The sequence below is a fragment of the Carassius carassius genome, chromosome 26 (assembly GCF_963082965.1).
Source record: "Carassius carassius chromosome 26, fCarCar2.1, whole genome shotgun sequence".
Classification (NCBI taxonomy): domain Eukaryota; kingdom Metazoa; phylum Chordata; class Actinopteri; order Cypriniformes; family Cyprinidae; genus Carassius; species Carassius carassius.
The window spans coordinates 27,064,838-27,087,790 of NC_081780.1; the positions used below are offsets into that span (position 1 = coordinate 27,064,838).

Genomic DNA, 22,953 nt, shown 5'->3' on the forward strand with positions numbered 1-22,953 from the left:
GTTATTATACCAAAGAATGTGACAAAAATATATAATATAAATTATGAACCCATAACAAAAGAAATAAAAGTAGATTTGGACAGGTGGATGCCCCTAACCCTCGGTTTGTATAATTGAATTAAAATTATTAGAATGAACGTTTTACTGTGATTATTGTTTCTATTTCAATCAATGTCTGTAGAGATTCCGAAAAAAACTGTTTAATAAATGGAATCGAATTATTTTTAGATTCATATGGAAAAATCACAAGCCTAGAGTCAAGACTTAAAACACTACAATTATCAAAGGAAAGAGGAGGATTGTCCCTTCCCTGTTTGGAGGATTATTATAAAGCAGCACAGTTGAAATATTTAGTTTGTTGGTGTAACAATGAGTATGATGCAAGATGGAAAGAATTAGAATTCAGCCAACTGGACATTCCGCTCCCCTCCTTATTAGGGGATGAAACCATTGAGATGAACTACTATAACAATCTGAGCCATTGGACAATGGTTCCTCTCAATATTTGGTTCAAGGAATGTAAACATTTTAAGCTCGAGAAACAAGCACGGTTGTTAAGATGGGTGGCCTATGACAAAGATTTTAAACCTGCTCATTTGGACTCAAGGTTTAAACAGTGGACATTGAAAGGCATCATATCATATTGTACAATCTCATCCAATAAAGGTTTAAAGAGCTTCCAACATCTTAATGACACCTATATATTAGAAAAACAGGACTTCTTTAGATATTTACAATTTAGGATAATACAATATAATAAAAATATTAAAAATAATGAAAAAATTGATGCTGCTGTTCATGATTTTTATGGACAGAATTTCTAGGCGCAGCCAGGGGCCGGAGGGGGTCAGGTTTGGTGACAACACGATTTCGTCTCTGCTCTTTGCGGATGATGTTGTCGTGTTGGCCTCATCAAGCCAGGACCTTCAGCATGCACTGGGACGGTTTGCAGCCGAGTGTGAAGCGGCTGGGATGAGAATCAGCACCTCCAAATCCGAGGCCATGGTCCTCAGTCGGAAAAGGGTGGCTTGCCCACTTCAGGTTGGTGGAGAGTTCCTGCCTCAAGTGGAGGAGTTTAAGTATCTTGGGGTCTTGTTCACGAGTGAGGGAAGGATGGAACGGGAGATTGACAGACGGATCGGTGCAGCTTCTGCAGTAATGCGGTCGATGTACCGGTCTGTCGTGGTGAAGAAAGAGCTGAGCCGCAAGGCGAAGCTCTCGATTTACCGGTCAATCTACGTTCCTACTCTCACCTATGGTCATGAGCTTTGGGTCATGACCGAAAGGACAAGATCCCGGATACAGGCGGCCGAAATGTGCTTTCTCCGCAGGGTGGCTGGGCGATCCCTTAGAGATAGGGTGAGAAGCTCAGTCACCCGGGAGGAGCTCAGAGTAGAGCCGCTGCTCCTCCACATCGAGAGGGGTCAGCTGAGGTGGCTCGGGCATCTGTTCCGGATGCCTCCTGGACGCCTTCCCGGGAAGGTGTTCCGGGCGCGTCCCACTGGGAGGAGACCCCGGGGGAGACCTAGGACACGCTGGAGAGACTATGTCTCCCGGCTGGCCTGGGAACGCCTCGGTGTCCCCCCAGAAGAGCTGGAGGAAGTGTCTAGGGAGAGGGAAGTCTGGGGTTCTCTGCTTAGACTGCTGCCCCCGGGACCCGGCCCCGGATAAGCGGTAGAAGATGGATGGATGGATGGATGGAAAAAATTGAAATGATAAAAATATTAAAAATAATGAAAAAATTGAAATGACTATCATCAATGTTTTTATTGATGCGTATAAGAGTGGAACTCATAAGAGAATGATATCAAGAATATATTCAAGTATACAATCTTCTAAAAATCACTCTACATTATATGTGAAAGATAAATGGGAGAAGGAAGCAAACATAATTTTATCTGATGAAGAATGGCTAAATATTTGTAAAACACAGTATACTACCTCTAGCTAAGGTCAGTGGAGAGAATTCTCATGGAAGAATATAATAAGATTTTTTATTACTCAAAAAGAAAATATTTACAGGATGACAATCTCTCTGTTGGAGACAATGTAATAGTTCTACACAACTCCCCATCCCCTCTGGGGTCTCAAGAGATAGAAAAAACTGCTCTTTTGTTGAGGTTTTGGGTGAAGTCAGTGGTGGGAAAAAAGAAACAAAAGATTCTCTGCACGAGGGAGGGAGTGGTCTGTTCACCATTTCCCGAGGAGCAGCTCCCTTCATCTTTTTGTTGCCCGTCCCAGGACCTCTTGCTATTCTGCTTGCCACCAGGTTTAGCAGGGGCCTGGATGGGTGGGGCTGCTGCCCTGCTACTAGTTTCACAGCACTGCTTTGCTGGAGGCTGTTGCGTTTGCTCAGCAACAAGTAGTCTGAGGTGCCGCCACCAGTGGCTGGGTGGAGGCAGCAGCTGCACACCTGGGGAGAATGTGTGTCTGCTTCTGTGCAGCAGAGAACTGCTGGGCGATATTCCCACCACAATTTTTTTCCCTCAATTAACCAATCGTCCAGCCCAAAGGGTTCAGAAAGTGGTGGAGGTTTCCATTCAAACCCAATCCTCTCAGCAGCCAGGGCAAACATAGCTACCATTTCTGGATCCATATCTGGCATTGCTGACTTCCCAGAACGTGGCAGCTCTGTCAGATCATCATCTCCAGAAAGGTCTGGCTCACCCTCCGATGCAGCGATCAACATCTCAACATCTGATCATCAGGGGTAGCACCAAAGGATACAAGTGGTATCCCATGAGAGGGTCCAGCCTGTTCCTTTGGTGGCTCCACTAGCTACGAAGCCCTAGATATAGGCAGAGGCATTCTGCCCTTTTCAAAGAAACTGGGCCTGTTCCGCAAACTCTGTGATGGTGATTCTCCCGCAATGAGACCATGACTTGGTACCCAAACACGTGAGGCAGTGATCATGATCCACTGCCGTATCGCCAGTACCAGAGCTTCCTAAAAGCATGCTGAACTCATTGACAGGGTTTCCGCGGGTCTTAAAATGCTTACATTTAGTTCAGACAGGACCACTTTGGCAAGTTACTTGAGTTTATTGAACACAATTTATCAACCCATGTTTTTACCCTGCAAACCCGCAGAGATTTATGGCACTTGTCATCTCTGTAAGATCAAACATGTAAACACTCTTGTGTGCTCTGTATGTTTGTTGGCTTCGAAAACTCCCTGATTCATGGTTCTATTGTTCTCACGAAACGAGTCTTTCTCACCTCCGCCAGGTATGACACATTATCCGCATTATTCTTTTATCATTATTCTTTTGCTTTTATTACACCTTTATCAGCCTTTTTTTGGTATTTTTAAGCTTTACAATCCACTAAACTGCTATCTCACTTAGTCTCAGTATGCATTTAGCCCTTATTTATCAAAAGTCTTACTATAAAAATACAACAAAACATTTTCTTACGACCTTACATTAATTATTGTGAGAGAAATGCATTATGAAGAAGAAATGCACCTGCTATTAGTAGCATTAGAGCTAACGTTAGCATCAAGCTACATCAGACAATTTATTAAATTATTAGTACATTTTTACTCAAAACTCATTTTGAACCCCGATCGAGGGTTTGTAATAACATCCTTTTGCGATCACGGGTGGAATTTGGTAGTTTACTATTGTAAAAATATGCTATTTGTAGCCTTTTTCATCGCTGCACAAGTTAGCATTTCTGTCCGGTTTTGGGACTGTCAGATTGACAAGCCGAATGTCCAATCAGAGTCTGACTGGGTCACAGCTCGAGTACACGGAAGCAAATACGCAGAGACAGCACTGGGAGAGGCTATTTATCATCAGATCGCGTAAATCAGTGGAAAATGAATAGAAATTATGATTCTGTCTGAAAAAATATGAAGTACACATCAGTAAATATATCCATATATCTCCGCAGATATGTATCTTTGGTCTATAAATCCTTATCGACGCTGTTCAGTGAGTCTATGTGAACACAAATAACCGCTGCTGACGTGACTGAATATGTATGAGTGGTGAATTTCTATTTAAAATGTGGCATAATACGGATTTATTATTTTGCACTCCTGACATAAATTACTAAATAACTGTCACTGAAACAATGTTTTATCAAAACATTGGTCAAATATCAAAGAGTCTTTAAACTTTCAATCGATGCACAGTTTGTCCAGATCAAGTAATAGAGTGATGTTTAACGTGCTGTGAAAGTGAAACAATAATAAACTGGGGCCGTCGGCGATGCTTGCACGTAAAGGAATTAAATGTGAACAGGTGGATCAATAAGACAATGCATTATCAAAATCGGTGTGCGATGTGGTCTACATCTACATCATTCATTTCATGGTTGGTAAAAAATATTGTACTACTTCATGAGATACTGAGTTATATAAAATTAAAACTGATATGATGTACACATTGTATCAGCATTTTTTCTTGTTCCCTTTTTTTTCTTTTTTTTTTTTTTTTTACAAAACTCAAAGCAAATGTAGCAGATTTGCTTAAACAGCTTTCTGATGATTAATATATCTCCATTCCCAGCCTTATAGTCCAAATACTATTTGAGCACTTAGGTCCACATGTTAAAAGTGAAAGTATTTCAGATCTTTTTGTTCTTGTCCTGCAGCTGTGAGTTGGTGAAGGATGATGGGATCTGTTAAAGAGCTGCTTGTGGACTCACTGAAGTTTCATTGGCACTTAAAGAATTCATATCATAAGTGTATATCAAATTCTGAAATTAAAAAGGCAGATATCTTTGACACAGTGGAAAAAATGGTGGCATGTTTTGGACCAGAAGAAGCTGTGAAGATCATGGTGGACATCCTGAAGAAGATGAACCAGAATGACCTGGCTGAAACGGTGGAGAATGAACGCAAGCAAGGTAACATCTAATTCACTGTGACTTTAACGTGATTAAATATTTACAAGTGTGATGGTTTGACTTAAACCTCTTTTCCTCTTTACTCTGCTGATGTGATTATGTGATGAATGTTTTTTAGTGAGTAGTTCTCTCTTTCTCTCACAGCTAAGGATGAGGGCACTATGAACACAACTGTCCCTGTTGGAGGTAATTTTTGGTCTGTGAATAACAACAAAAGAAAATTTTCCTGCAAGCACCAATTACAGGGCTAGTGAAATCAGTGGCAGATCTTATACAAACATATCGAATAGAACAGAGTGATTCTGTTCTATTCAGATTCAGATTCAGATTCAGTATCATCAATCCGTGATAATATTCACTCATGGAAAGGTCCATTTAAGCAGGTCAAAAAAGGTTGTAAATACAGCCTAATATCCATTTTGATGTGCTAAAAGATGTGGAAATCTTTTATCAGCTTTTATTTACATTAGTCAGCATTGCATAAAGATGATCTAAATCAATACAATAAGAAAAAAAAACATAAAAACACATAACACATTCAGAAAAGTTAAACCAAGCACTTAGGGATAGTATTTGCTGTTTTCAGCAGCATACATTTAATCTGTCTGCATCAGTTATTAATAATGATGATCATTCTGATGTGATTTTATTTTTAATTTTTTTTGTCAAATTTGTTAAAAAAAATGTTGGTCAATCTTACATATGTGATCTTTGTTATAGAGCTGCAAACCTTTTTGGAAACTCACAAAAACAACATGAAGAACATAGCAAAATGTATATTTGAGGGCAACGAAGAAAATGACACAGATCTCAAGACTGTTTACACCGAACTGTTCATCACAGAGGGAGATATGAAAGATATCAATCACGAACATGAGATTCTGAAGATCGATGATGTTTTCAAGAACAGAAAAACTCAGGATAAACCAATCAAATGCAATGATATATTTACTGAACTGAAGAAAAAAAACAATGAGAAAAAGATTGTGCTGACCAAGGGAGTCGCTGGCATTGGAAAAACTGTCTCTGTGCACAAGTTCATCCTGGACTGGGCAGAAGGAGAAGCCAATCAAGATATAAACTGTGTGGTCCTGCTTCCATTTAGAGAGATCAATGTGATTAAAAACAAAGAGGTCAATCTCCATGAGTTTCTGCTGAAATTTTATCCTGAACTGAAGGACCTGGAGAAATTGAAGTTGTATAAGGGATGTAAGCTAGCATTAATATTTGATGGACTTGATGAGAGTCAACTGCCACTGAACTTCAAATGTGAAGCACTGGACACCTGTGAGGAAAGGTCATCAGTAGATGTGCTGTTTACAAGTCTGGTCAAAGGTAAGCTACTTCCATCAGCTCTCGTCTGGGTGACTTCACGCCCAGCAGCAGCCAATCAGATCCCTCGTCAGTATGTGGGTTTGTTCACAGAAGTGCGAGGATTCAATGACCAACAAAAGGAAGAGTACTTCAGAAAGAAAATCACAGATGGGACTCAAGCCTCCAGAATCATCTCACACATTAAGATGTCTCGTAGTCTCTACATCATGTGCCACATTCCTGTGTTCTGCTGGATCACAGCCACAGTACTTCAGGATATTCTCATTGAGAACAAGGAAGAGAACATCAGCACAACTCTCACTGAAATGTACATTCACTTCCTACTAATGCAGATGAACATGAAGAATCAGAAGTATGATGAACAAGAACAAAAAGAACGCACAGAGCACTTAAAGTTAAATAGAGAAATCATTTTGAAGTTAGCCAAGCTGGCATTTGAACAGCTGAAAAAGGAAAAAATTGTGTTTTATGAGAAAGATATGAAAGAATGTGGTATTAATGTGAGTAAAGACAGTGAATTGACAGGAATGATTGCTGAGATCTTTAGGAAGGAATATGGACTTTATAAGACAAAGGTCTTCTGCTTTGTGCATCTGAGTGTTCAAGAGTTTCTTGCTGCAGTGCATGTGTTCATCTGCTACCTGAACAAGAACATGCAGGAGCTTCAGTTTTTCTTTGAAGATTCACAAACTACAGCTAGACAAAAGCTTCACTTCTTCTTTAGACATGTCAAATTTCATGACTTAACAAAGAGGGCCACTGATAAAGCAATGCAGAGTGAGAGAGGACATCTGGACCTGTTTCTGCGATTTCTCATGGGCATTTCACTGAAATCAAGTCAAAACCTGCTCAAAGGCCTGTTTACATACACTCAAGACACCAGAATGAGCATCAGGAAAATAAGTGCTCACATTAAACAATTACAAAAGCAGGACATCTCAGATGAAACTTCGGTCAACCTATTCTACTGCTTACTTGAGCTCAAGGATCATTCAATATATGAGGAGATCCAGAGTTATCTCAGTTCAGATGAACATCCAAGAAGAGAACTCACATCTTCAATGTGCACAGTTCTGACCTACATACTGCTGATCTCAGGGAAGGTGCTGGATGAGTTCAACCCAAAGATGTTCACATCAAACCAAGCAGTCTATGAGAGACTAATGCCAGCTGTGAGATGCTGCAGAAAAGCTCTGTGCGTAATTTCACTCACTGCTATTCAATTAAAGGGTTATTCCACCACAAAATGATACTTTTGCCATTAATCACTTATCCCCATGTTGTTACAAACCTGTAGAAGTTTTGAAACACAAGTAAAGATATTGTGGATGAAAACCGTGAGGTTTGTGAGTGGCCCATAGAATGGCAAGTAAATAACCCTATCAATGCCCAGAGAAGTATGAAAAGCATAATCAGAATAGTCCATAATTCATCAGAATTTAATAAAGTGACGAGAACACTTTTTCCACACTAAAAAACTAAAAAAACTTTATTCAGCAATTCATTACCTCCGATTCAGCATAGTGCCATTTTGGAGAATATCCACAGAATGCAAGCAAAGTACAATCTTGCAACACAAAGATACATCTTCTTCATTTGTTTATGCTTTGAAAAGTGAAGTGACGTGACGTGGCCAAGTATGGTGACCCATACTCAGAATTAGTGCTCTGCATTTACCCCATCCAAAGTACAAACACACTGCAGTGGGCAGCCATTTTTTTCTGCGGCGCCCGGGTAGCAGTTGGGGGTTCGAGGCCTTGCTCAAGGGCACTTCAGTCACGGTATTAAAGTTGTAAGAGAGCCCTGTACATACACTCCCCACACCTACAATCCCTGCAGGCACAAAACTCAAAACCACAACCTTCCACGACTTAACAATTGATTTGAACAAAAACCGCATTTCTGGGATGCGGCTGACACAGAAGAGCATACACTGCTTGGGTCCAGCAGATATTCTCAAAAATGGCACTACGCTGAACCAAATTTTGACGAATTCTTTCATACTTTTTTGGGCCTTGTCTGTGTTATTTACTTGGCAGTTTATGGAACAGTCACAAGCCTCCCGGTTTTCATCCAAAATATCTTAAATTGTGTTCCAAAGATGAACAAAGCTTTTCCGAGCTTGGATTGACATGGGGATAAGTGATTAATGACAAAATTTTCATTTTGGGGTGGACATAACCTTTAAACATTTTTTTCTACTTTACTAAACAATTAGATATAAAAATACTAAGTGAAATATTTTACCGTACAGATTATGAAGGCTACAATAAATTGTTGCAGAATCATTGAAATTAATCTGGTTCAACATTCTTTTTTGGTAGATTTGACGGCTGTGGCCTTGTTGAAACATGCTGTGAAACTTTGTCTTCTGCTATACAATCATCAAACTCCCATCTGACAGAGCTGGACCTAAGTAGCAACCACCTGCAGGATTCAGGAGTGAAGCTGCTTTCTGATGGACTGAAGAGTTCACACTGTCGACTGAACATACTGAGGTTTGACATTCACATTCACTGAATCACTAGGTTAAAATTTTGGAACAATAGTTGTTTCTTAACTATAGCTAGCAGATATTTCCTGTCTACATTGTAGTATGATTGTATCAGTGGCATTTTCCTCAAGAATACAAGGCAGGCAAATACCTCCAAACATTTTGGAAAACCTGGGATTTTGTAATGCTGTTTTCCAGAATGAAATAATACCTAATTTTCTTAATGACTTCACTGAACATTATGTTTTAAAAATCTTCCCTTTTCTTATGAATTTGATTATTATAGTAGATTTATTTTCACTTCATCAGTAAACTCCTTTGCTCAGAGGATCAAATTACTCTCGGCTCTTGCCTTTCATTTGGACAGATTCAGTGTGTTGAAAACTTGACAACCACGGTGACAACTGGATCAGTTTGATTCATGAACTATTTGTGTTGAGCACAAATTTACAGATGAGTTATGAACAGGAGTTGAGCCTGAGGCATTTTTTGGGCTTAGAAGATGCTGTGACATGCCCTGACATTTGTGCTTATAACTTTTTTATGGATAAAAACACCTTATAATAATTATACAGGAATAAAAATATTTACAAATTATTTGCAAACTATTATAGGAAATAGCTCATAAACTGTAGTTACATTAATAGGCTATATAAAAACAGTGAGTTCTTAATTGTCACTGTAACTTACACATTTATTTTGTTTAACCCTCTGGAGTCGATTAACGCGTATACGCGTTATGAGGCACTTTCTCCTGATTACCCTGAAAAGAATTTAAATTACACTTTCAGTTTTAATCGTACAGATAAGAGCAATACAACGAATCTGTAAAGGGTCGACTTTTTTGTATGCAGACATAATAACAACAAAACTTTGTGCATTTATAAAATAAAGATAACAAACGAGGTGTGCTGTCTGCAGTCTTTGTCTGAGGTGATCTTCATTTACAAACGCGTCATTAAAATGAAATGTAACTCAGTGAATATTTAACGAAGAGACATGGGACGTATATCTATAGAAAGCTTGACATGTCTATATTTAAACATGTGCTGTCGGAAACAAATATTCTGAGATAAAGTATTCCGTATGAAAACAACGCGATGTCCATTTTTCACGTCTCCCTTTATTATCTTCTAATGCAACCACGCCCCCGCGCTGAACGCGTTTTGAGCTTGAATATGCCCATACAGAAAACAATTCCTGACTAAATGTATAATCAAGTGAAACATTATGAAGTTTCAATAACAATATACACTACCATTCAAAAGCTTGATGTAAATAATATAAATGTAACAAACAATGCTGTACTTTCAATTTATCCCAAAAAAACCTGAAAAAAATATTCTGTGCTCTTTTCAACATTAATAATAATAATAATAATAAATGTTTTTTGTAGAAAATCAGATTGTTAAAAGGATTTCTGAAGGATTGTGTGACTGGAGTAATAATGCAAAAAATTCAGCTTTGAAAGTCAGCTTTGATTGTTTCTATTAAACTGTTTATGTGCACTCGCAAGTGAATATTAAATTATGTTGTGGGATAATTAAATATATTCTAAATAAACTACAAACATAAAATTATATTTATTTTGTCCTCACATTCTTTATTGTAACTCTGCCTTTAGTCAGGTTTTTGACTTAGAGGGAAATCATGTACAGGCTGCTCACATATTATTATAGCCCAGTTTCTGCTGATTACAGTGATATTAGACTTTAGCCATTTAGATGTTTATGAGGGCATGACAAAACTTCTCCAGTCCCCAAAATACCCTTAGACCTCAGAGGGGGATCTGATCACTTCTGTATTTTTTTGATATGTTGATCTTTGTTACCACTGAATCTAGATCTGTCTCTGTCAGAAAGTGATTAATTAACGAAAACACCATTAATTTGAATAATTAATCAGAAATATGATAAATATATATATATCATATTACAGTTGCATTAAAATTATTGAAGATGAAAAATAGGTAAATTGTATATATTAATAACTCATCACAAGGCACTGCAATTTACTTATTAATATTTCAATATTCTATTCTTCATATCAATTATTGTGATATCTTTTACTGGAAATTAATGTAAATCAAACGTGGTTCGTCCAGCAAACGGCTGTAAGATTAACTTATTAATTCTCAATAACGCTATCACTTCTTATAATTCCAGGACAAATAGTTTCTGGCAATGAAACCATTCTCCTGTCCTTATAAAATTTATATTAAAAGTAACAAATGAGCTTTGTAGCTAAGATTGACATTTCATTGACTTTGTAACATGAGCAACTTAGACAGACAATCTGGAGTATATGGAATTTAATAATTGAACTAATAATACATCAAACTACGATTTATACAGAGTAAATACGCGTACGACAATATATACAGTAAACTTTGTACAAGACATAACGGAATCCAAATGAGGGAGAGAGAGAGAGAGAATGAGTGAGAGAGGATGAATGAGAGAATAGGCGTGATCACAGAATCACGTGCTCAGTTATGCAAACTCACAGACAGTAACCCTTGAAAGACAACAACGAATCAAAATCATAGACAAACTTTAAGCAGCATTTAAATCTCCATAGAGAATGATACTTGCATGTGGTCTCTTTGTGACTGGGCATGTTCTTCCGTGTCCTCCGGGGCGAGCAGACTCGCGCAAAGTTTTAAAGAAGTGATTCAGAGTCCTTCTCCATTTGGTTCTCTTTGTGTATGCGAAAGACGAGCGTGCGTGCAGCGTGCGTCTGTCTGGGAGTGTTCTCTCGTGTCTTCCGGGGCTAGCGGACTCGCGTGAAGTTTTGAAGGTTCAAAGAAAGCAATGTTTCGGAATTCGTCTTCCTTGTGTGGAGAGGCGAATAGGTGAATAAACTTAGTAATGAAAAGAAACGAAAACACGGAGATAAAAGCTCCCGAAGGAGCCATGAGAGTAAGAGTCAGAGTAAGATGGTAAGAGCGTCAAGAGTTCGAGTAAGGGAGGGAGGAACTCCCTGGATCAGTCCTTATAGCTTGACTGGTTCACGCCTCTGTTCGCGTGAACAACCAATGAACGTCCGCGATCTGAAGCGGGAGAAAGTTCCTTTGTCTCTGGGGAAACACCCACTTCGAGTGAGTTATGGTACAGTCGAGTTCAGCAGTTTTATTCCAGCAAGTTGGTAATTCCAGAATAATACATTTTACTGTAATTTCCTATTTATGAATGTTTGATTCAAAGCAAAACGGTTAAGTAGATACCAAACACGACAGATAAAAGTATACAGAACACAAAGTTACATTTCTATGTAGAACTACACACATTTAAAGATTAACACACGATAAAATTGTGGATACTCCCATTTTTGATTATGGAAAACATCTAATGCACCAAAAAGAGATACATTCAATACCTTTAATAGGTACTTTTTTTTTTCCTTACAAAAATCCCAGCGAGAGCTGGATTCCCTGTTTCTCCCAGATGAGGTCGTAAAGTTTTTATGACTTGGGGGAAGGGAAGGGTTACCAACAGGGCTCTATTTGGGAACATTAATTAGGATGAACATTTCCAAATTATAAGTATCAACTTATACTCCTCACATAACAAGGATTAACCATTTTATGCAAAGCAAACCTATTCAAGATACATATTATTAAGGACTTATATAAGGAGCATAAAGAAAAGTTCATTTGTGTGTGTGTGTGTTTAGGAATGTGGGTGTTTTGTTTCTCCTTTGAGGCTGCTCACGTGACTTTGGAATGTCTTATCCTGTGTCGTAAATAATTTCAATCCAGCCAGGCTGGCGCCAGGCCAGGCATTTAGCTTATAAAGAGTTGGGTTTATATGCTTGGATTCAAAATCTACAAACTTTGGGGTTTGCATTGTTTTAGATTCAACGAACCGTGATTCATTAGTTCAGAACCCATGATTCGATGACCTGCATATCCGTTACATAGCACATCCTCAAGTTATGCAGAGGTCCGTCAGTTTTGATGGCAATTTTTACAAATAGTTTACCGTGATTGTTTTTTTAAAGCAATCGATAGCAAAGTTTTGGAAGAAATAGTAGAGCACCTTAAATCATCAACCTGTTAACTTGACACACTTCCTGGATCTTTTTTTCAAAAGTGTGCTTTACTGTTTAGAAGCAGATGTCTTAGAAGTGGTGAAAACTGCAGTTGTTAAGCCCCTCCTGAAAAAGAACAATCTTGATAACACCATTTTGAGCAATTATAGACCAATATCTAATCTTCCTTTAATAGGCAAAATTATAGAAAAGGTAGTTTTTAATCAGCTGAAAAAATACTTAAACTCAAATGGATACCTGGACAATTTTTAATATGATTTCCGACTGCATCTCAGCACAGAGACAGCACTCTGCACTATGTCATTATTAGGATGATAATTTATATTCGCTTAAATTCAGATTTTGGCAAATTATCAGTGCTGGTCCTACTAGAACTTAGTGCTGCGTTTGACACTGTAGATCATAACATACTTCTAGAGAGACTATATGGTTCAGGTCATACTTAAAAGAGAGAGGTTATTATGTGAGTATAGACACACCTAAGTCTAAGTGAACATCCATGATATGCGGAGTCCTACAATGCTCAATTCTGGCACTGCTCCTGTTGAGCCTGTATATGCTCCCAAGTCAGATAATGAGAAAGAACCAAATTGTCTATAACAGCTATGTAGATGACACCCAGATTTACCTAGCCTTATCTCCTCCTTCCAATGCATTGATGAAATTAATAGTTGGATGTGCCAGAACTTTATTCAGTTAAACAAGGAAAAACTGAAGTCATTGCATTTGGAAACAAATATTAAGTTTTCAAGGTGAATGCATACCTTAACTCTAGTGGTCTAACAACATAAAAATTAAAGGGTTAGTTCAGCCAAATATTAAAATTATGTCATTAATAACTCACCCTCATGTTGTTCCAAACCCGTAAGACATCCGTTTATCTTTGGAACACAGTTTAAGATATTTTAAATTTAGTCCGAGAGCTTTCAGTCCCTCCACTGAAGCTGTGTGAATGGTATACTGTCCATGTCCAGAAAGAACGAGTCAGTCTGTTGTTCATTATCTGGCTCAGCTCGGTGTTCATCTTCAATTCTCTCTTCACAGCAGTTCAGTCAGTGTACTGTTTGAGTACATGAATTACTCCGGGATATTGGTTTGTTTGAACTCAGAGGGAGTGTCAGCCACATTAAAAAAGTTAACATCTTAAGTCATTTGTGGATTAATGCGTATTGGAGTCACGAACTGTATAAAACGATTCAGTTCGATTTGGTGAACTGGTTCAAAAAGATTCGGTTACATCGAATGATCCGTTGGCGAACCGGATATCACGAACTGCTTTGTTTTGAACTCTCTCTCACAAAAGACACGGAAGAGAAGACAATGCTGAATAAAGTCGTAGTTTTTGCTATTTTTGGACCAAAATGTATTTTTGATGCTTCAAAAAAATTCTAACTGACCCTCTGATGTCACATGGACTAACTTTGATGATGTTTTTCTTACCTTTCTGGACATGGACACACAGTTCACACACCGTTCACACAGCTTAAATGGAGGGACTGAGAGCTCTCGGACTAAATCTAAAATATCTTAAACTGTGTTCCAAAGATAAACAGAGGTCTTACGGGTTTGGAACAACATGAGGGTAAGTTATTAATGACTTAAAGTCAGCAATCTTGGTGTGATCCTGGAGACAGACCTTAGTTTCAGTAGTCATGTCAAAGCAGTAACTAAATCAGCATACTGTCATCTAAAAACATTGCAAGAATTTGATGTTTTGGTTCAAGTCAAGACTTGGAGAAACTTGTTCATTCCTTTATTGCCAGTAGGGTGGACGAGTGTAATGGTCTCCTCACCGGCCTTCACAAGAAGACCATTAGACAGCAGAAAAACACAAAACAGTTCATGGGCGTGACAATAGGTTTTGCTCTTTTGAACTAACATCTAGCATGTTTCTTTGAAAATGTGAACAAATGCAAAGTGAAAGTAAAGTCTGTCATCTGTGGATGAAAACAAACGCAAAATAACATTTGCATGAGAGAACAGGACCATGCCTGGACTGTTGGACTTCTCTAATTCTCTGCCGCCCACCCTTGTGATCTTGCCCTCTGGAACTTTGATTGTTTGCTTGTTGCCCTGACTCCTTACTGGTATAGTTTTTGCCTTCGTTTTGCTTGACATTCCTGCCATTGTTGTTGAAGAGTTGTTGTTTGACCATTGCCTGTTGTTGACCTTGCTTTGTAATAAAGTGCTGCAAATGGATCCACGTGCTTCTAACTGATCATTACAAATACTTTTAAAATTACTCATAAGTGGTTTGTTGTTCTGCACTTTTGCCTATAAATGTCTAATTACACTGTTTTATTTTCTTCAAAGGCTGTGTGGATGTAATCTCACTGCTCAGACCTGTGAAAGTTTATCATCAGCTCTACAATCCTCGTACGCTGTCCTGAGACAGCTGGACCTGAGTAACAATGACTTGCAGGATTCAGGAGTGAATCTGCTTTCTGATGGACTGAAGAGTCAAAACTCAAAGATGGAGATACTGAGGTTTGAGTTTCAAATATTTGATTCTTTCTTTTGCAAGTAAATTACCAAAAAAAGAGAAACACACACTAAGACTTATTCTGTACACAGTTACTTTGTTAATCTTGTTCAGATTTATCATATGTATTCTCACTGCTCAGTCTTATAGGAGTTTGTCATTAGTTTTACAATCATCAAACTCTGTCTTGAGAGAGCTGAATCTGGGTAACAATGACCTGCAGGATTCAGGAGTGAATTTGAAGAGCTGACAGAAGAGTCAAAACTGTCAGCTGGAGATACTGAGGTTTAAATAGTTCCCTTTCAGTCAGTCACTCTTGACTTCACATCGGTGGGTTGCACTTCAGGCAGCACTACTCCTGTTGTGCTGCATGCGGCCATTCTCCTGTGTGCCTCAGCACATAAAATAACTTTTTCCTTAAAGAGAAATTTCTCTAAAAGAGCAATAAATGGTCGCGTCTTGTAAAGACTATGGATCATCCTTATAAGGATGGCGTTTTACCCGTGTGTTTCTGGGTGCATTCATTACCTGGCATTGGGTGATGGTCACAATTGCTGCCTCACGTGTCTGGGCCAAGCACATTGAGGTGGCCTTCGTGGATGAGTCATGTTCCCATTACGGGACGATGACCATCTCAAAGCTGCAAACCAGGCTCCGCTACCTTCAGTGGGGCGGAGTCCCGTTGCTGCTGCCATGATCTGGGGCTTGATCTGGCGGCTGACAGATGAGAACCACTTCCAGCAGTAGAGTGGGTGGTTTGAGGGTTACAGTGATGGAAAACCCCACAGGGAATCAACCCTCTGGGGACCATCACTCTTCCAGCACCTCCGATCTAGTGGAGCGACCCACTGAACGCGCTGGGCCCTCTTCAATGAGCATACCAGTGGACCTCCCCCCAACCAAGGTTATTATAATTTTGCATTTACCATTAATTTTTATTATTATGACTTTTTGTTTTCAAATTCAGTTTAGTTTTATTTAGTTTTTAAAGTGAGTTTGCTAGTTTAGTTTTTATTTTTTGAAAATGCTTAGTTTTAGTTTAGTTTTTATTAGTTTTAGTGTTAGTTTTAGTCTCTCTTTTTTTGTAATTTGGATTATTTGTCAGGGGCAAGATTCAAAAAGGTCAGAAAAAGTATTGTGTAATAATAACTCGTACAAAAACATCATACAATGTTAGAAAATATTCATTCAAAAATAAAACATTATTTAAACATTATTATTAAAACATTCATTCAAGAAATAAAATTCATAAAATGTACATATGGGAACAAATATGTAAACAGTCTCAACACTCCACAGTAAGTGCAAAATGTGTAAGTGACGTGTGCCAGTAAAAAACCTAAAGAGCCAACAGACTATAAAGACATACAGCCAGACTAACAGAAAGGAACAGGGACAGACGTTAACACAAAAACCAAAGGAAAAAAAAAAACATGAAGCCCCCCAGGGCGGAGCAGAAGACCACCACACCCTTGTGGTCAAGGCCAGAGCCCTCCAGGGCGGAGCGGAAGACCACCACAACCGTGTAGTCAGGGCAAGCGCCCCCCAGGGCGGAGCAGAAGACCACCATGTCCGTGTGGTCAGAGCAGAAGCCCCCCAGGGCGGAGCAGAGGACCACCACGTCCTCGTGGTCGACGCCAGAGTCCCCCAGGGCGGAGCGGAAGACCACCACAACCGTGTAGTCAGGGCAAGCGCCCCCCAGGGCGGAGCAGAAGACCACCACAGCCATGTGGTCAGGACCAGAGCCCCCCAAGGCGGAGCAGACCTCCGTGCGGCTGGATCAATGGGACAACAAAACTCTGGTAATCCCCTGGTGTCCTTACTGGACTCCAGAAGATTGGTGCTGGCCTGACACTGCTCATGAAGATCATTGGTGACTTGCATTTGCTCATGAAGATCAATGGTGACTTGCCTTTGTTCATGAAGATCAGAGGTGACTTGACTCAGTCCTTGAAGACCACCGGTGACTTGACTCAGTCCTTGAAGACCACCGGTGACTTGACTCAGTCCTTGAAGACCACCGGTGACTTGACTCAGTCCTTGAAGATCACCGGTGACTTGACTTGACTCTGAAAGGTCAACGGTGACCAGCCTAGTCTCTGGAGGATCCGTGGTGACTAGCCCTGACTCAGGAGGATCAGCGGTGACTAGCCCTGACTCTGGAGGATCAGCGGTGACTAGCCCTGACTCTGGAGGATCAGCGGTGACTAGCCCTGACTCTGGAGGATCAGCGGTGACTAGCCCTGACTCTGGAGGATCAGCGGTGACTAGCCCTGACTCTGGAGGATCAGCGGTGACTAGCCCTGACTCTGGAGGATCAGCGGTGACTAGCCCTGACTCTGGAGGATCAGCGGTGACTAGCCCTGACTCTGGAGAGTTCACTGGCACCTGACTCGATTCCGGAGGGTCAACTGGCACCTGACTCGACTCCGGAGGGTCAACTGGCACCTGACTCGACTCCGGAGGGTCAACTGGCACCTGACTCGACTCCGGAGGGTCAACTGGCACCTGACTCGACTCCGGAGGGTCAACTGAGACTCTCATCCTGTGCAACGGCGCTGGGCAAGCAGCCATCTTGGGCCATGACTCTGGACAGGCGGCCCTCTTGTACTGTGGTGCTGGGCTGGCGGCCATCTTGTACTGTGGCGCTGAACCGGTGGCCAATTTGGGCATTGGCGCTGGGCTGGCGGCCATCCTGTACTGTGGCGCTGGACCGGTGGCCAATCTGGGCATTGGCGCTGGGTTAGCGGCCATCTTGTGCTGTGGCGCTGGACTGACGGCCATCTTGTGCTGTGGCGCTAGGCTGACGGCCATCTGGTGCTGTGGCGCTAGGCTGACGGCCATCTTGAGTTGTGGAGCTGAACCGGTGGCCAATTTGGGCATTGGCGCTGGGCTGGCGGCCATCTTGGGCTGTGGTGCTGGAACGGTGGCCAATTTGGGCATTGGCGCTGGGTTAGCAGCCACCTTGTGCTGTGGTGCTGGACCGGTGGCCAATTTGGGCTGTGGCGCTGAACCGGTGGCCAATTTGGGCATTGGCGCTGGGCTGGCGGCCATCTTGGGCTGTGGCGCTGGAAAAGTGGCCAATTTGGGCATTGGCGCTGGGTTAGCGGCCATCTTGTGCTGTGGCGCTTGGCTGTTAGACATCCTGGGCAGTGGTGCTGGACTGGTGGCCATCTTGGGTTGTGGCGCTTGGCTGGTTGCCATCCTGGGCAGTGGTGCTGGGCTGACGACCACCCCGCCGGAAGAGACCGAAGTGGCTGGGGCATCCCACCGAAGCCGATGCTGCAGGTAGCGCACGAATTCCCAGAATTCCAGTGTCTCTAACTGTGCCATCTCCTCATGAGACACTGGATCATCCAGCCCGCCATTGAAATAGTCCTTGAGGGCCGCATCGTTGTAGCCCATGCCCTCGGCCAGGGACCAGAACACCTGAGCCAGGGCACCCACTTCATTGCCCTCTTGGCGGAGGGCGATCAACCGAAGGTACTTGGTTCGCCGCTCCGCCATCTTGGCTGGGGAACGGAAAAATGACATACCGCTGGTTCCTAGTGTGACGGAGTCCTTCTGTCACGGCAGGGATCCAATGAGGCACGGAGATAGAACCAATTGCAGGTAAGTCATTTATTAAAGGGTAATCCAAAGGGGTAAACAGTCCAGGCAGTGTCAAAACCAGAATATCAAACATAAACAAGACACGAAGACAAGGCAAAGCAAGGCAAGAAGCGACGGACATGAATAACTATAGGACATTAAACAAGGACTCCGTAACACAGACTCAGACAGACCGGGTATAAATACACAGAAGGATAATGAGGGAACAGGAGACAGGTGGGGAACAATCAATACTAACAGGGAGGAAGGTGACCAAATAAGGGAACAGGAAGTGATAAGGTGACAGACACTGTGAGAAAGGGGGACATCTAGTGGAAACCCAGGGACACAACCCAGACACTGTGACAGAGATGGCTTTACTTCAGTCAAGCAATAATTTTTTTATACAGAATTTACACCCTATACAAATACCACAGCTGTATAATTTTCATACCCTATACAATAGTCTACTCATCTGGATTGAAGCAGCAAACATTCAGCGTAAGAGTAAACAAATTACATAACTTTATTTAATATTTGAATCACAGCTTAGATAGTGTTTAGACATCGACAACCCAAGTGCATTTTACCTCAAACTTGTGACTAGCTAACTTTCTAAAGTAGCAATCGCTTCTCGGGTCGACATTAACACACTGACAAAATTATATTCAGAATTAAAAATATTTTTATACCACTTTTTAATGTGTGATTGTGTACAGGTGTTCACGAGATACCAACCTTTTGCAAACTGGCTTTCAAGTCGAACACTCGTTCTCATGAAGACATTATATATAAAATTATTATTTTATTTTATTTTAGTTAGTTTTGCCAAACACACATTACAGTTTTGTTTAGTTATCGTTTTTTTGTAATGTCTCATTTTTATTTTATTTCAGTTAACGACAATGTTTTTTCCCACCTAGTTTTCGTTTTTTTCATTCATTTTCGTTAATGATTATAACCTTGCTCCCAACCAGATGTCGATCTCCGCATCGGAGGGAGAGCTCTCTGAGGAAGATTCGGCTCTGCTGCTGTCCTCTGGGATGGTGGCAATGCCTGAATCAGATCCAGAGATGTCAGCTATGTTTTCCCAGGCTGCTGAGAAGGTAGGCCTTGAGTGGAAAAATCCACCGTGTCCCGAGCTTTCAAGGTTGAATGATTGGTTTCTTGGGGTGGCTCGTGCTAGCTCGTGCAGATGTGTCCTAATATTGCCTCTACTCAGCAGGGCAAACCATGCCTCCTCTCCCTGGTCTGTAGGTACTCAGCTGGCCTGTCCGCCAATGCTTATACGGCCTGTGGAGAAGCTGCCTCCGACTTACACGGTACAGTGTTACTGCAGGTGCAACAGGTCAGGGCACTGAAAGACCTGCACAAGGATGGTCATGACCCAGAAGTTGTCAGAACTCTGTACCGCTACTAACTAGAGGTCAGCACTACCCAGCCCGTCTCACTGGCTTCCGCGGACCATCAGCCTTGGCTATGTGAGTATGGAGTTGGACTCTGTCGAACAGGCAGCAACCTGTCCTGAGGTGGGACACCGGTCTGTCGCCAAACCCTCACCCCATGGTCAGATCTTACATTCCTCCGGGCAGGGATGCCCAAAGAACAGATCTCCAGGCATGCTGTGGTTAATACGGATGCCTCCACCACCAGCTGGGGCTCCAAGTACAGCAGGCTTGCAGTCTAAAGTTGTTAGCAGTTACATTTTGCCTTGAATCGTCTCAAAGGGCGCTTACAAGGCAAGGCCAGGGAACATTTGGCATGGACTCACTGGCACTATTCATTAAGTGGTGGTGTTCTCGCCGAGAGGACCCCCGGAGATGCCCGATTGCGGTTGTGCTTTCCTTTCTGCAGCAAGGGCTGGAGCAGAGGCTGTCTCTCTCCACCCTCAAAGTCCAGGTAGCTGCTATTGCTGGGAAATCTCTGGATAAGCATGACGTCGTCATCAGGTTCCTTAGTGGGCAATTTTTTGGAATTGGGTTTGTATATGAAAAGTGTGTTACTTGCTGGATGTCCGGTGACTGTTTATAAATTCTTTCAATGCATGGTTGTAAGAATGTCATATGACTTCAGGGATGTACTGGCCATCGGGAGTACCGGGACATTCCCAGTGGGTCGGTCGAGTAGTGGGCCAATCGCGGAAGCGAGGGACCTCCCCCATATCATGTGCTGTTTTTAAAATACAGTGCATGTGAAACTGCACAAAGCAAATACTACAAAAGTGTGAAGCGTCGCTACCCGATGTATCAGCCAGCAGCGCAAAAAAGCAGGTTTAGTCAGTAAAAGGTTGTCCATATTCTCTTAACCCTCTGGAGTTGATTCCTGCATATACGCATGTTGAGGCATCTTCTCCTGATAACCCCAAAAAGAACTTAAATTGCACTTTGAGTTTTGATAATACAGATAAGAACAATACATCAGTCGAATCTGTTATGGGGCCAACTTTTTGTGTATCCACACATAATAACACCAAAACTTTGTGCATTTATAAAATAAAGATAACAAACAAGGTGCGCTGTCTGCAGCCTTGGTCTGCGATGATCTTCATTTAGAAACACATCATAAAAAATGAACTCAGTGAATACTCAACGAAGAGACATGAGATATATCTATAGAAAGCTTGACATGTCTACTTTTAAACTAAGCAAGTGCTACCAACAACAAATATCACATGGAAAAAGTAATCAATATGAAAACAATGCAATGTCCATCTTTCACGTCTCCCTTCATTATATCCAATGGGACCACGCCCATGCGCTGAATGCGCTATTGAGATTAAATGTTCCACGTGAAGCTCGCAGCTTGTAAACGCCCATATAGAAAACATAGCAGCGAGACTGTTCATTTTAAAAATTTTATTTTACTGTTTGCTTCGTGCTGAGAGAAATAAGACATAATTCACCCCAAGATGATGCGCTGAGGATTACCTCAGGATTTGAGTTTTAGATTTCCTCAGAAAAAAGAATGAAGTGCTTAATCTAGCAGAGATCATAAACATGATTAAGTCTTTTTTTATATATATACTTGTATTAGGTTTCACATAACATGTAAAAAAGTAGACCCTTTACAGATTTGATTGATGTTTTAAAACTGAAAGTGTCATTTAAATTCTTTTCAGGTTTATCAGGAGAAAATGACTCTTAACGCGTATTCGTGTTAATTGACTCCAAAAAAAAAAACAAGCTTGTGTGGATTCTACACATTTAAACAATTCAGATAACTTATTTAAAATATTCACGGAGCAGATAAAATACATATAATTATTTATTAAGCAATTATCATTTTGACATATTTTTTCTTTATTTAAAGGCTGAAATGTGAGGTTTACCTTTATATTAACTAAGTTTATAATTAAGGCAAAGGATAATTTAACAGAATAGCTTTAATAGGTTCTTTCTGTTTAAATGTTTATGTTCTGCCCTCTTATCAAACGCCACGAGGTATAGTGAGCTCTGGTTGTGGTGCTATCCTTGCTTTTCCAATGATGAACCCTGTATGACTATTACCATATTCGTCAATCATCTTAAGGTAAGCGACTGCCGCAATTACTCTCTCAGAAGCATCAGAGAATACAGAAAGCTCTATGAACTTGGCACCTAACAAGGATGTAGGTCCATATCTTCTTGGGACTTGAACATGTTGTAAATCTCTCAAGGAATCTGTCCATATTTCCCGCAGCTCTCGCTTGTTCGCAGGTAAGGGTGCATCCCAATCAGTAGTATCCTCAGTTAGCTCCCTTAGCAGTATTTTGCCTTGAACTGTGATTGGAGCCACAAATCCTAGTGGGTCATACAAGCTGTTTATCACTGCTAGCAGTCCACGCCTAGTGTGAGGCCTTCTCTCATTTTGAACATGGAAGTTGAAGCAGTCTGTGTCCAAATTCCAAAGTAGTCCGAGACTACGCTGCATAGGAAGTGAACTGACACCTAAATCCAGTTCTTTCAGTGAGTTGGTGTAATCTTCGGATGGGAAAGCTCTCACAAATTGACGAGCGTCTTTACCGAATTCCTTTTCTCCTTGAGCCGTGCGACGAAGACAATAAATGGCCACTGTATGTGCAAATGTACCTTCATGCGGTATTCTGTGACCTCATTATCTGGGTTATTTTCACGAAACCACAGGAACCTGAGGTAGTTCCTGTC

At 41.1% G+C, this 22,953-nt stretch overlaps 1 protein-coding gene across 2 annotated transcripts in view; it reads left to right on the forward strand.

Moving 5' to 3' along the window:
• Positions 1–5,574: 5,574 nt before the first annotated feature.
• LOC132106018 (NACHT, LRR and PYD domains-containing protein 12-like) overlaps positions 5,575–22,953 on the forward strand; it is an 88,668-nt gene continuing 71,289 nt past the window's right edge. Inside the window, exons 1-4 of one of the 2 annotated variants that reach the window (XM_059511607.1) lie at positions 5,575–7,386; positions 8,516–8,689; positions 15,052–15,225; positions 19,789–19,917. In XM_059511607.1, the coding sequence (XP_059367590.1) occupies positions 5,612–7,386; positions 8,516–8,689; positions 15,052–15,225; positions 19,789–19,917 (2,252 nt within the window). In that variant the 5' untranslated portion in view covers positions 5,575–5,611. The remainder of the gene's footprint in view (positions 7,387–8,515; positions 8,690–15,051; positions 15,226–19,788; positions 19,918–22,953) is intronic. The other variant, XM_059511609.1, reaches the window with a different exon arrangement.